This window comes from Carlito syrichta, unplaced genomic scaffold (genome assembly GCF_000164805.1).
Source record: "Carlito syrichta isolate Samal-C Ts95f unplaced genomic scaffold, Tarsius_syrichta-2.0.1 Scaffold302537, whole genome shotgun sequence".
Classification (NCBI taxonomy): domain Eukaryota; kingdom Metazoa; phylum Chordata; class Mammalia; order Primates; family Tarsiidae; genus Carlito; species Carlito syrichta.
In genome coordinates this window covers 433,364-444,835 of record NW_007246633.1, presented here as the reverse complement: position 1 = coordinate 444,835, position 11,472 = coordinate 433,364, and the positions used below count along the sequence as shown (strand labels likewise).

General features: G+C 39.0%; 1 protein-coding gene across 1 annotated transcript in view; it reads right to left on the bottom strand.

Annotated features, from left to right (window-relative positions):
• Window positions 1–454: 454 nt before the first annotated feature.
• The window catches only part of DCTN6 (dynactin subunit 6), a 28,917-nt gene continuing 17,899 nt past the window's right edge, over window positions 455–11,472 (bottom strand). Inside the window, exons 3-7 of the mRNA XM_008056815.2 lie at window positions 8,184–8,289; window positions 6,754–6,842; window positions 4,191–4,238; window positions 3,010–3,152; window positions 455–909 (exon numbers count right to left, since the gene is read on the bottom strand). Of these exons, the coding sequence (XP_008055006.1) occupies window positions 811–909; window positions 3,010–3,152; window positions 4,191–4,238; window positions 6,754–6,842; window positions 8,184–8,289 (485 nt within the window). The 3' untranslated portion in view covers window positions 455–810. The remainder of the gene's footprint in view (window positions 910–3,009; window positions 3,153–4,190; window positions 4,239–6,753; window positions 6,843–8,183; window positions 8,290–11,472) is intronic.

The following is an 11,472-nucleotide window of genomic DNA, read 5'->3' as shown; positions in this document are numbered from 1 at the left end:
ATCAACAAATTCAAAAGTTGAGATGTTCCATTAAATGTATGCAATTATTTTAAAAATGTGGAATGCCAATAAAATCAATATTTTACCGATTACATAATTAGATAAACAGAAATATTATAACAAGTTTTTTTCATTTCATTGTCCTCAGAAATCCAGGAATATCACAAAATTAAATCATCATTTACTGGTCTGTTAGATGCCGTTCTTTTTGCATTTGTAATTCTACTTAAAACATCTTTCCTGATTACTTTTACTAGGAAGAAAAATACTTTTTTTAAAAAAGCAAAGTGAAGTCTAAATTAATTTGATAGCTCCTAAAATTTTAAACAGCTACAAATCCACAAGTGAAAAGGTAGACATAGTAGCTTTAATACAGCCAGTAGATGATAAAAATGAAGACACTTTGGGAAGATTAATGTAAGTAGAAAACTGATTAAAGTACGCTCACTAGAAGTCCTGTCATCAGCATTTTTATTTAGTTTAGTATATGCTAGAATATAAATACATAACAACATGCCCTTTCTTAGCATGGATAGTCTTTTACATAACTAAAATTTGTGGCTAACAGTTTATATAACAAAAGAAAAACTAAATCCATCAAGAAAAGAAGCACCTAAGAAAATAATACATTTTATATAAATTATAAAGGACAGTTACAATGAGCATCCATTTATTTCCTCTCTACCTCAATTTTACCAAATAGAGTCAACATGTATTCTCTGTGAGCTGCTAAGAGCACGTACACAAGCGCGGTGGCCTTTAAAAAAGACAGTCAAAGACAAAATGTTATCTTGATGTCATACATTGTTCTTAGTTCTTAACTGGAGTTGAGTTTCCTTTCATAGTCTTCTTTAGGTGGTGGTAATTTGGCAAGATTTTCATCAAGAAATCCAGCTGTAGTGTCTGGGGCTAAAAAGATAAGATATTTAAGACTGGCAGAAGGCAAAGTCAAAAGAGTACTAGGCAGAAATGGTTATTACTGGTGGTGGAATTATGGGTAATTTTTATTGACTTATTTTTTGTTTAACTGTTTGTTTTTTTACATTTACAATGAACATTTATTAAGTTTGGTAATATGAAAAAGGCAAAATATTTTACATATAGAAATATACAGAAATCAATTTTCAAACTTGCTTTTCTAGATTCATCCTGGCTTCCAAAAAGCTTAAAAGTTCCAATTATAGAAGACCACATAAGTAAAGTGCCCAGAGCATATCCTTTTTCACATGACCCACAGAGCCACACAGCTGAGATACACTCATCTGATCTCCATTCTTCATATACTAGCACTGCCCAAACCTTCCTGATTGTAAACTCACTTGGGGTACCGGTGAAGAATAGGGACTTTAGGCCCCTCCTAAACACTGTGATTCAATAAGTCTGGGGAATCTTTATTTTCCATAAAGACCTCTACATGATCCTTTTGACCAGTGAAATTTGGAAGGTAGTATTGTGTACCATTAAATATTAAACTTCAGATATCCTTGCCCACTTAATTCTAATCTCTCTTCCCCAACTCCAGCTTCATTTCTTCTTTAGTCATTTATCCTGTTATGCAGAAAGATAGTAAAAATTACCGCATTCATCCTTACTTCCTTTTTAGTATACAGAAGTAAAACTTGCTTGCAATAATAATAATAAAGCCAAACACTACAAAAATAGAGTAACCCAAAAAGAATTGGAGTTTTAATTTCTGATTAAAAAATGGCTAAGAATCAGAGGCAAAGTGATAAATGACTTGAGAATATTTTCTTTGGGGGAGGGAAAGGAGTCTGGGTAACTAAAGAAATATGTCCTTAATGTGCCAAGCAATGAGGCTTAAAACGTCAATCTGAATGTCTTATGTCCAGAGGAAAACAAATGCCCCTTTTCAATTCCTATTCTAACATTAAACTTCAAATATGTACTCTTCATTATTCTTTTTTTGAGTTGGAGTCTCACTCTGTCAGCCAGGCTGGAGTGCAGTGGCATACTAATGGCCACCGCAGCCTCAACCTGCTGGGCTCAGGTGATCCTTCTGCCTCAGTCTTCCAAGTAGCTGGAACTACAGGTGCACGCTACCACGCTCAGATAATTTTTTGATTTATTATAGAGACAAGGTCTCACCAAGTTGCCCAGGCTGGTCTCAAACCCCTGGGCTCAGACAAGTCTCTTGCCTTGGCCTCCCAAAGTGATAGGATTACAGGCATGAGCCACTGTGCCTGGCCTTCATTATTCTTGATCTTGGTTATTAGAAGAGGATAATTTCTCATGAGCCAGGACAATATCCAAATACACTTGCTTATTCATATGCTATGTTTATTATCAAGCTATGTTAATAAGCTCATAGGCCCAAGTTAGAGGGCCAGCAGAACTTTGGTAGCAACATTCTTTACCCTTGAAGATCAGTATTTTAGGAGTGAGTCAATATGGGTTGTAAGATTTGGTGCTGTATCTTCTGTGGAAACACATAAAACCAGGAGTAACATCTCTGGATTTTCTTTTCTCATAATCAACCTGTTATTGTTACCCTTGTATGTATTTGATATTAACCTAAAGATTGAATAACTGACCTGCAAATAAATACATCTCAGCTTCAGGAATGTTTCTCTGATTTTTTTTTTTTTTTTTTTTGAGTTGGAGTCTCACTCTGTCGCCCAGACTGGAGTGCAGTGGCCGCTCCCGGCCACCGCAGCCTCGACCTGCTGGGCTCCGGCGATCCTTCCGCCTCAGCCTTCTGAGTAGCCGGAATTTCAGGCATGCGCTACCACGCCCAGCTGATTTTTTGATTTATTGTAGAGATGAGGTCTCGCTGCCCAGGCGGGTCTCGAACCCGCGGGCTCAGGCAATCCACTCACCTCAGCCTCCCAAAGGCACGGGATTACAGGCTGAGCCACCGAGCCCGGCTCTCTGATGTTTTATTTTAATCACCTTCTTTTTACATAGTCATTCTGCTGCCTCATTAAGACAATTGCATGGTGCTGTGGGAAAATTAACAGCCCTAGACAGAACTCCTTTAGCGAGCGGTACCTGTGGTCGCTCAGTCTGCACCCGGCGAAGGCAGTCTGCACCATATATCACTGTGTTCTCAGGGATGACTTCAAAAGTATTGAGGTTGCAACAAGCCCCAATGATGCAGCCACTTGTCAGTATTACATTTCTGCCTACATATGCTGCAGAAAAAACAGACTTGCAAATCAAGACATCAAATATCTGCAACATATTTTTTGTAAGATGATTTAGATAGAAAGATGTGAACTGGTCTTAAGAAAAAAATTGAAGAAAATACTTCAGTTCAGAGTTTGTATAGATAACACAGAGGCAGGCACTACACACCAGTGTTAGATGGATTCAAAACAGAGTCCTGCTGCTATTTGTGTGACCTTGAGCAGGTCACTGTAAAGTCTCCAAGCTCAAATTTATCTACAAAATGGAGAGACCTCCTATATCACAGTTTACTTTAAGGAATAAATGAGTTAATAAATGTAAAGTCCTGAGTACAGGTTTGACACACAGGAAGCTTAATATATAAGTAGAAAATGCCAATGATGATGATGACAGTAATTGGTAATCCAAATGAAAATAAAAACCATTGAGAAGACTAACAAAAAGTATAATTTTATTATTTTTAAAAAAGAAGCATTTTCTTTCATGACAATCGAGACCAAGAAAGATAAAACACTATTCTAAAGAAGTGTTATAATTCAGGTTCTTTCTGGACCTTAGTAGGACAAGCTCTTGGAGTTTCTGCCTTAGTAGTGATGGTGACTTTACATGATCTTCAGCCTAGTCCCATTTATAAGTAAATGGCATTTGATTTTGATTGGCTAGGGTAAAGTAGTCCTGAAACTAAAGAAAGCAAACTGCTAGAGAAACTGTGATTTTTCCCCCCTTTAATTCCACAATAAACACGAATCAATCAAAACATCAGAGACACTAGTGTTTAGTAGTAATATTTTTCAAATCTTTCATTTCCACTTTATGGTTTAATTCAATCTTGACTTAAATGTACACAGCTAACTTTTAAATTTAATGTATTTAACCACATAACCAGATTAAGTTCCTTAGAAGCAAATACCTAGTCTGCTAACTAATTTAACCCACTTCCAAGCATATCATCTTGTCATAGTTTATACTTAAGTTGTTTCCCAGGATACCATAAAAGAGGAAAGAGGCAATCACTTTAACATTAAACTCTGAGCATAGCTTACCTTTTGATTCAATGACATTATTATCTCCCATTTTCATGGCTTGGGAATCTGTAAGCCAGAGTTAAGAAAATACTATAAGTATGCTCCTCTTTATTCTCTACTAAGACAATGTGTCCTTATATTGCTCTGGGGCAGAGAACAGAGGTGTGAGAAGGGCTATGCAGGCTCGCCCCTGCCAGAATTCTTTGCTCAGGGAAATGTGTAGTAAATCTTTAATATTTAAATATAAATAACTCTAGGTATATATGTTTTTCATAGAAATGAGTACCTTATACTCTGATTTTATGAGTGACATATTTTCATAATTGCTTTAGGAAAACTAAAATTACTCATCACTCAATCACTTAAACACTGTTAACAGTTTGATATATCTTGATATAAATATATAATTCCCTTTATATAAATGGGAATCAAACTTTTATAGCTTAAGTAAAATTTTTAAAAACATAACTTTAAATTATATTTATTTTAGAGTTGTGGGGTGGATGTGAGGATTTGCTACATAAGCAAATTGTATGCAGGTGAGGTTTGGGCTTATAGCAAGCCCTCTCTTCCAGTAGTGGATATGGTACCCAATGAGTGGTTATGTGCCCCTTATCTCCTCCCCATCCTTCTTTCCCCCACTAGTAGTGCCCAGTGTATATTGCTCCCACCTTTGTGCTTGTGTGCCTAATATTTAGGCCCTCCTTATGAGTGAGAATATGCGTTAAAAACAAATTTTTTTTTTTTAGTTGGAATCTCATTCTGTCGCCCAGGTTGAAGTGCAGTGGCATGCTCACGGCCACTGCAGCCTCGACTTGCTGGGCTCAGGTGATCCTTCTGCCTCAGACTTCCAAATAGCTGGAACTACAGGCACATGCTACCACGCCTGGCTAATTTTTTGATTTATTGTAGAGATGAGGGCTTGCCAAGTTGCCCAGGCTGGTCTCAAACCCGTGGGCTCAGGCAATCCTCTTACCTCAGCCTCCCAAAGTGCTGGGATTACAGGCATGAACCACCGTGCCTGGCTAAAACATAATTTTTAATAACTGCTAAATAGTCTCAGTGGTTTGTTTTATGCTTGTAGCTCAATTTACTTAAATATTTTGTTGAACATTTAGATTTCTTTCTCCAAATATTTTCTTTTATTTTTTGAGATAGGGTCTCATTCTGTGGCCGAGGCTGGAGTACAGTGGTGTGAGCACAGCTCACTGCAGCCTTGAACTCCTGGGCTCAAACAATTCTCCCACTTCAACCTCCTGAGTAGCTGGACCTACATGTGTGCACCACCATGTCCGGCTAATTTTTTAATTTTTTTGTAGAGATAGGGTCTCACTATGTTACCCAAACTGATCTCGAACTTCTGGTCAAGTGACCTCCTGTTTCAGCCTCCCACAAGTGCTGGGTTTACCAGCATAAGCCACTGTACCTGGCCCCTCCAAGTATGTTCTATTATAAGTTATATGTTTTGATGACATCATAAAAATATTTTACTATCTTTTTTTTGGAGACAGGGTCTTGATCTGAAATGCAGTCTGGATGGCATAGCTCATGATCACAGCTCACTGTAACCCAGAACTCCTGGACTCAAGTGATCCTGCTGCCTTAGTCTCCTGGTTAATTTTTTTTTAATTTTATAAAGGCGGAGTCTTGCTATGTTGTCCAGGCTGATCTTGAACTCCTGGCCTCAAACAATCCTCTTCCCTTAGCCTCCCAAAGTACTGGGACTATAGGCAGATTTTGCTATCTTTTTATAGTACAAAAACAAGCAAAAGAACTGGTGACACTCTTGGGGGCGGGGGTGGGAAACACAAAGAATGAAATAAAATATTTTCACACCTGCCCAAGTTTCTTGGATCAGATAACATATTGTCCACCCTAAAACTATATAGGAATCAAACTGACAAATGTGTGGCTCTTAATCAAAACAGAAGCCAAGATGACACTGTGTCTACTGCCACTCAGTCACTGCTATCTGTCAATAAGCTGTGGTACCAGCAAAAGGAACAAGAGCTTATTTTCAAAAGGCTGAGTTGGGTAGGGCTCGGTGGCTCAGCCTGTAATCCCAGCACTTTGGGAGGATGAGGCGAGTGGACTGCCTGAGTCCGTGGGTTTGAGGCTCACCTGGGCAACTTGGTAAGACCTCATCTCTACAATAAATCAAAAAAATTAGCCAGATGTGGTAGCACGTGCCTGTAGTTCCAGTTACTTGGAAGGCTGAGGCGGAAGGATCACCGGAGCCCAGCAAGTCAAGGCTGCGGTAGCTGGGAGCGTGCCACTGCACTCCAGTCTGGGTAACAGAGTGAGACTCCAATTCAAAAAAAAAAAGGCTGAGCTACACATATGTGTATGTGTGTGTTACTCTACTCTTCTGAGTTATTCGATGGAAGAGAACAAATCATTTCCTTAATATACTGTAAATAAGTCTGTTCAAAGAGCTGACTGGTCCTAAAAAATGTAATTAATGTATATTACAAATATATTTGATGGAAAAGTTATGACAATTTGACAATTTCTACTGAAGGAGACCCTGGAACTAAAGGACAGCTGGGAATCACTTATGTTAGATTATTGTATAGGATACAACAGCCGACTTCAAACACATTATTGGTGCCAATGATCATAGGTTTGGGTTCAGGCTCTTCAGTGTCAGGAGTGATATTATCTGGGTGACTGTAAACAGAAGAGACAAATCATTAAAAAATCAGTAACAAAATAAGCAATTTTCCTTCTATTTTGGAATTTTGGATAACGCTCTCAGTGTTACCTACATCAAGCATAAAATATCTATGTACATTATTTCTTAATTCAAGTGATTCACTTATCCTCTATGCTGGAGAAGCTTGACTGTATATTCAAAAGAGCTACTGACATGTAAAGAAGTTATGGGTCTGTGTAGGACAGCCTTCTTATGTTTATTTGTTTGAATTTGAATTTTATCTTCTTCATTTCTTTCCATATACCATAGAGTTCAAGTACCTCTGTTTATTTTGTAAACTGAAAGTCCAGAGAGCCTTCTCCAGGACAAGGTAAAAAAGATGCTGGCTATCCTTTTAGTCTGTTAAATTAGAATCAAAATGCCTAAATTGAAAATTTTTCATCCTTAATCATTCAAGATTGTGAAACATAAACAGATATTCACATGAAATAATTATTCTGTTATCAGCTGAAATAGTTGGAAGGTAAAATATTTGTGTTCTAAGAGGAAGAAGCCAATGTGAAATGGTGTTTTATCTCTGACAGCTGAATTACTGCAGAATGTAGCTGTTGTTAATTGACTTACACTGAAGGTGCCAAATGTATTTTAAATCCTAAGTAAGCTCTGAGACAAATCAGTCTTTTTATGACAGTTAAATATTTTCCCAAGGTCTTTCTTACAAATTCCATACATTGCTGCTATAAATTAGGTATAAGCCTGAATTTCTTGGCAACATTTTATCTAGAAAGGCTTATAAATGCTTATGTGAAAATTTCACAGGTATTACAATCTAGTTCACTATGATTAAGTACAGGTTCTAATTTATTTTAATCTTTAGAGTTTAAAAATTGCCTCTAGGACCTCAAATTTTTCAACTATAATTCTGAGTGTTACCTATACAAAACATTAGAGTTACGTTCACATGTTTGGCCATGAAAATAACATTTCAGCCAAAACCAAGAAATCCAATCAAAATAACTCTCCTCAGGGTAGTCAGGGCAGTGCTTGGAGGCTGGAGGCCCTCAGGAAGTGTTTGCTTAAGGAATGGATGAGAAAATAACCGTGAGGGGAAGACAACCAGACCCAGAGCTGGAGGTTCCAGTCAGCCGTCGAGCTCTCTCTCCTCGGACAAGTCTTTTTCCACATCTGGTTCTTGGTTTCCTCATTTTCTTATGTTGAAAAAGATCCTTAATGTTTCTCTAGCTCTAAAACAGTGTCCTTCCAGATGTCAGTTGTAAAAGGTTCTTATAGACAACTGAAATTAACAAAACACATTGCCTGTGGTACTCAGTTCAGTCTGTAAGAGTGTTACTCACGCGTTTATGATAAGAGCCTGCTCTTCTATCAGGTTACCTTCACCAATCACGATTGGTCCGGCTTCCGCAATAATTCGTGCTTTAGGGTGGATCACTGTCCTAGGTCCTGTTAAAAATAGTGTTTGAGAAGAAATTACTGGCGAAGGCCATGCTTCCAACAGGAGAGTTGGAGGTGACCTAGTGGGTGAGGCTGCTGGGAGGAATATTTCCTAAGTATGTGCCAGGCACCAAGCTAGGTACTTTATAAATATTATCTTCTTGGCTATTATCATCAGCAGTGAGTGCCAAATCTCAAGCCTAGGTGAGTGAAATGGCGCAGGCACTAGAGCCGGCAGCACCCGCTCAGCCTCTATTTGAAAGTTTCTGTGAGCTCAGTGGTGAAATGGAGGTGATGATAACACCAGTCCCGCAAGGCTGGTAGTAAGGGTTAAATGAGATAATGCTGGAGAAACAGGATGGGACACATAGTTGGCAACAAAAATTAATTTCCTTCCTCTCACTCAGGAAGGTAAGGCTCTCTCTGCTTACAATGTGGTGCTTTCATAAGTCAGTATACCAGGATTAATCTTTTTATTATGTGATTAAGAAAAAACAGGTGGACACAATTCAGAAAATATGGGACTTAACCTTAGTTTTGTCACTCTGTCACTGTCCCTATTACAAGCATTCCCACTAGAAGGAGGCAGGGCTTCCATCGTCTGTTCTAGGACATGACTTTAAACAGTTAAAATGTAAAAGGTTGAAGGGAGGCAGTAGAAGGAGCCAAAGATGATCCCTGGTGTCCTAAGTCTTTGGTGTGAGGAGACCTGAGGCCACGCCTCCAGTCTTTAATCCAAGGGAGCTGTGGGCCCCATCACTCCCACCTCACCAGCAGGGAGGTGCAGGCACTGCAGGGCAGGCCCAGGACTCAGCCTGGAATGCTAACATGCTCCCTCCCCTGGCTTTATCTACTGCAGGCCCAGGGTCTTGGTGATAATGAAACTACTGATGAAAAAACACACTTTCCTTTTAGCCTTCTCCAACACACATCCCACGTGCCCCTCAATACCAAGGCTATTTTTATGGGTGAACAAGTGAAGAGGAAGTAACTGACTCTGCAAGTAGGGCGGGTAGACAGACGAACTGACAGAGGAAGAGGGTTAGGAAGGTGATGGTGTCCATGAAATTCAAGCCTGACAAGTATTTGACTCTAAATTGTTACTTTATTCTATAATCGTTTTCTGCCTGTGACAGGCAAGAGGCCCTGCTGTATGTTATGGGGCAACAAAAAGGAATCCAGACTATTTTTGTCTTTTTGCGTTTGTTATCTTGAAAACTGGGAATGCGTAATACACTCACTCACGAATGTATTAAAATAAATAAGGAGGTGTTGCTGGTGTCCAAAGAATTGGAAGGAACCTCAGAGCAGCTTATTCTTTTTCCTGGTGAGGAAGAGCTGGGGACTGATAAAGAGGGTGGGGGCCTAAGACAGGATACACAGCTCAACATCCCAGCATTTCCTACCAGGATGCACAGCCTGGGAGGAAATGACACAGAGTGGCCTTGGTATTTCTCAGTCACCTCTGGCTCCCCAAATCTTCAGTTGCTAATGAAAATTCTCCTCAGGATAGATTTTAGGACAGAAGATGGGATCTCAGATCTCTGGGCAGCTTCTCAAGTTGGGTATAAATACGTGTACCTTTTAAATATTTGTTCAAAATATTTATATATAATATACATGTATATATGCATACATACACACACACACACACATATATACATATACTTATTTATAAGAAAATACATGGGCTGGGCACAGTGGCTCACACCTATAATCCTAGCACTTTGGGAGGTGAAGGAGAGAGTCTAAGCCCAGGGGTTCGAGACCAGACTGAGCAACTTGGTGAGACCTCATCAAATAAAAAAATTCGCCAGGCATGGTGATGTGTGCTTGTGGTTCCAGCTACTTGGAAGGCTGAGGCAGAAGGATCACTTGAGCCCAGCAGGTTGAGGCTGCGGTGGCTGTGAGTGCCACTGCACTCCATCCTGGGCGACTGAGTGGGATTCTGACTCCAAAAAAAAAAAGAAAGAAAAAAAAGAAAGTACACGATCATTACAAAAAAATGAAAGAATCTCTCATGTTAATCTCATTCCCTAGAGGTAACTATTTTTGGAAGTTTGGGGGTATATTATTCCAGACTTAAATATTACTGCATACTTAAGATCTGTAAATCTCACTATATAAAAACTACATTTCATTAAGAAGTTTAAAAGTAAATACAACTTGGAGAAAAAATATGCATTACAAGCACATACTTCTTTAAAACCAAAGAACAGTACTTATTATTCTGCAATCTGCTTCTTTCATAGTAATTCTTCCAAGGATGTATATCTAGATAGATATTCTTTTTAATGGCCAAAAAGTACCTCACCTCATATTAATATACCATAAATTATTTCACTGATCCCTTAATAATGGGCATTTAGATGTCACTACTTCTGGGGAAGAGGTGCCAAACAATGCTCAAATGAGCCCTGGATTCCTTTGAAATGAGAACTCTCCAAGTCTTCCAGCTGTGTGAACCACTTGAAATCTGCAGTTTGCGTAATACCAGGTTTACATTATACTTCAAAATGTCCTATGATAATGGGTCACAATCTGCCTATTTTAGGTTCTTTGTAAGTAAAGCCCCAGCCAGCCCCCATCCCTTGTCTAGAAAGTCCAGACGCCGAACTCTATCACTTAAAGCCTACATGCTTACTCTCTCCAAGCCAGTTTCCTTATCTATAAAAAGAGAAGATCTGTAACAACCTATTTTCCTGGGTTGAAATGTGGATTATATGAAATAATGTTTGAAAAGAAGATCATGGGATCTGGTCCAGAGTTCTTAAAAATGGAAGGTTCTTTACTATTTGCCACTAAGAGCTAAAAATAACTTTCTTAAAAGAAGCAAAATAACTAATTCTGGTCTGAGAAACAGAAGAAAAGAGACTGCTTTCTCCTCTACTTAGGTAGCAGAGTAATACCTCCTTTTAACCAAAAGGAAAAACTCCACATTGTATGACAGAACAATAAAGAGATTAATAAAAGCATTTTCCATAACTAGCTTTAAAAATCTTAGACAGGCCGGGCTCGGTGGCTCTGCCTGTAATCCCGTGCCTGTGGGAGGCTGAGGTGAGTGGATTGCCTGAGCCCGTGGGTTCGAGGCCCACCCGGGCAACTTGGCGAGCCCTCATCTCTACAATAAATAAAAAAAAATTAGCCGGGCATGGAAGCACACGCCTGTAGTTCCAGCTACTTGGAAGGCTG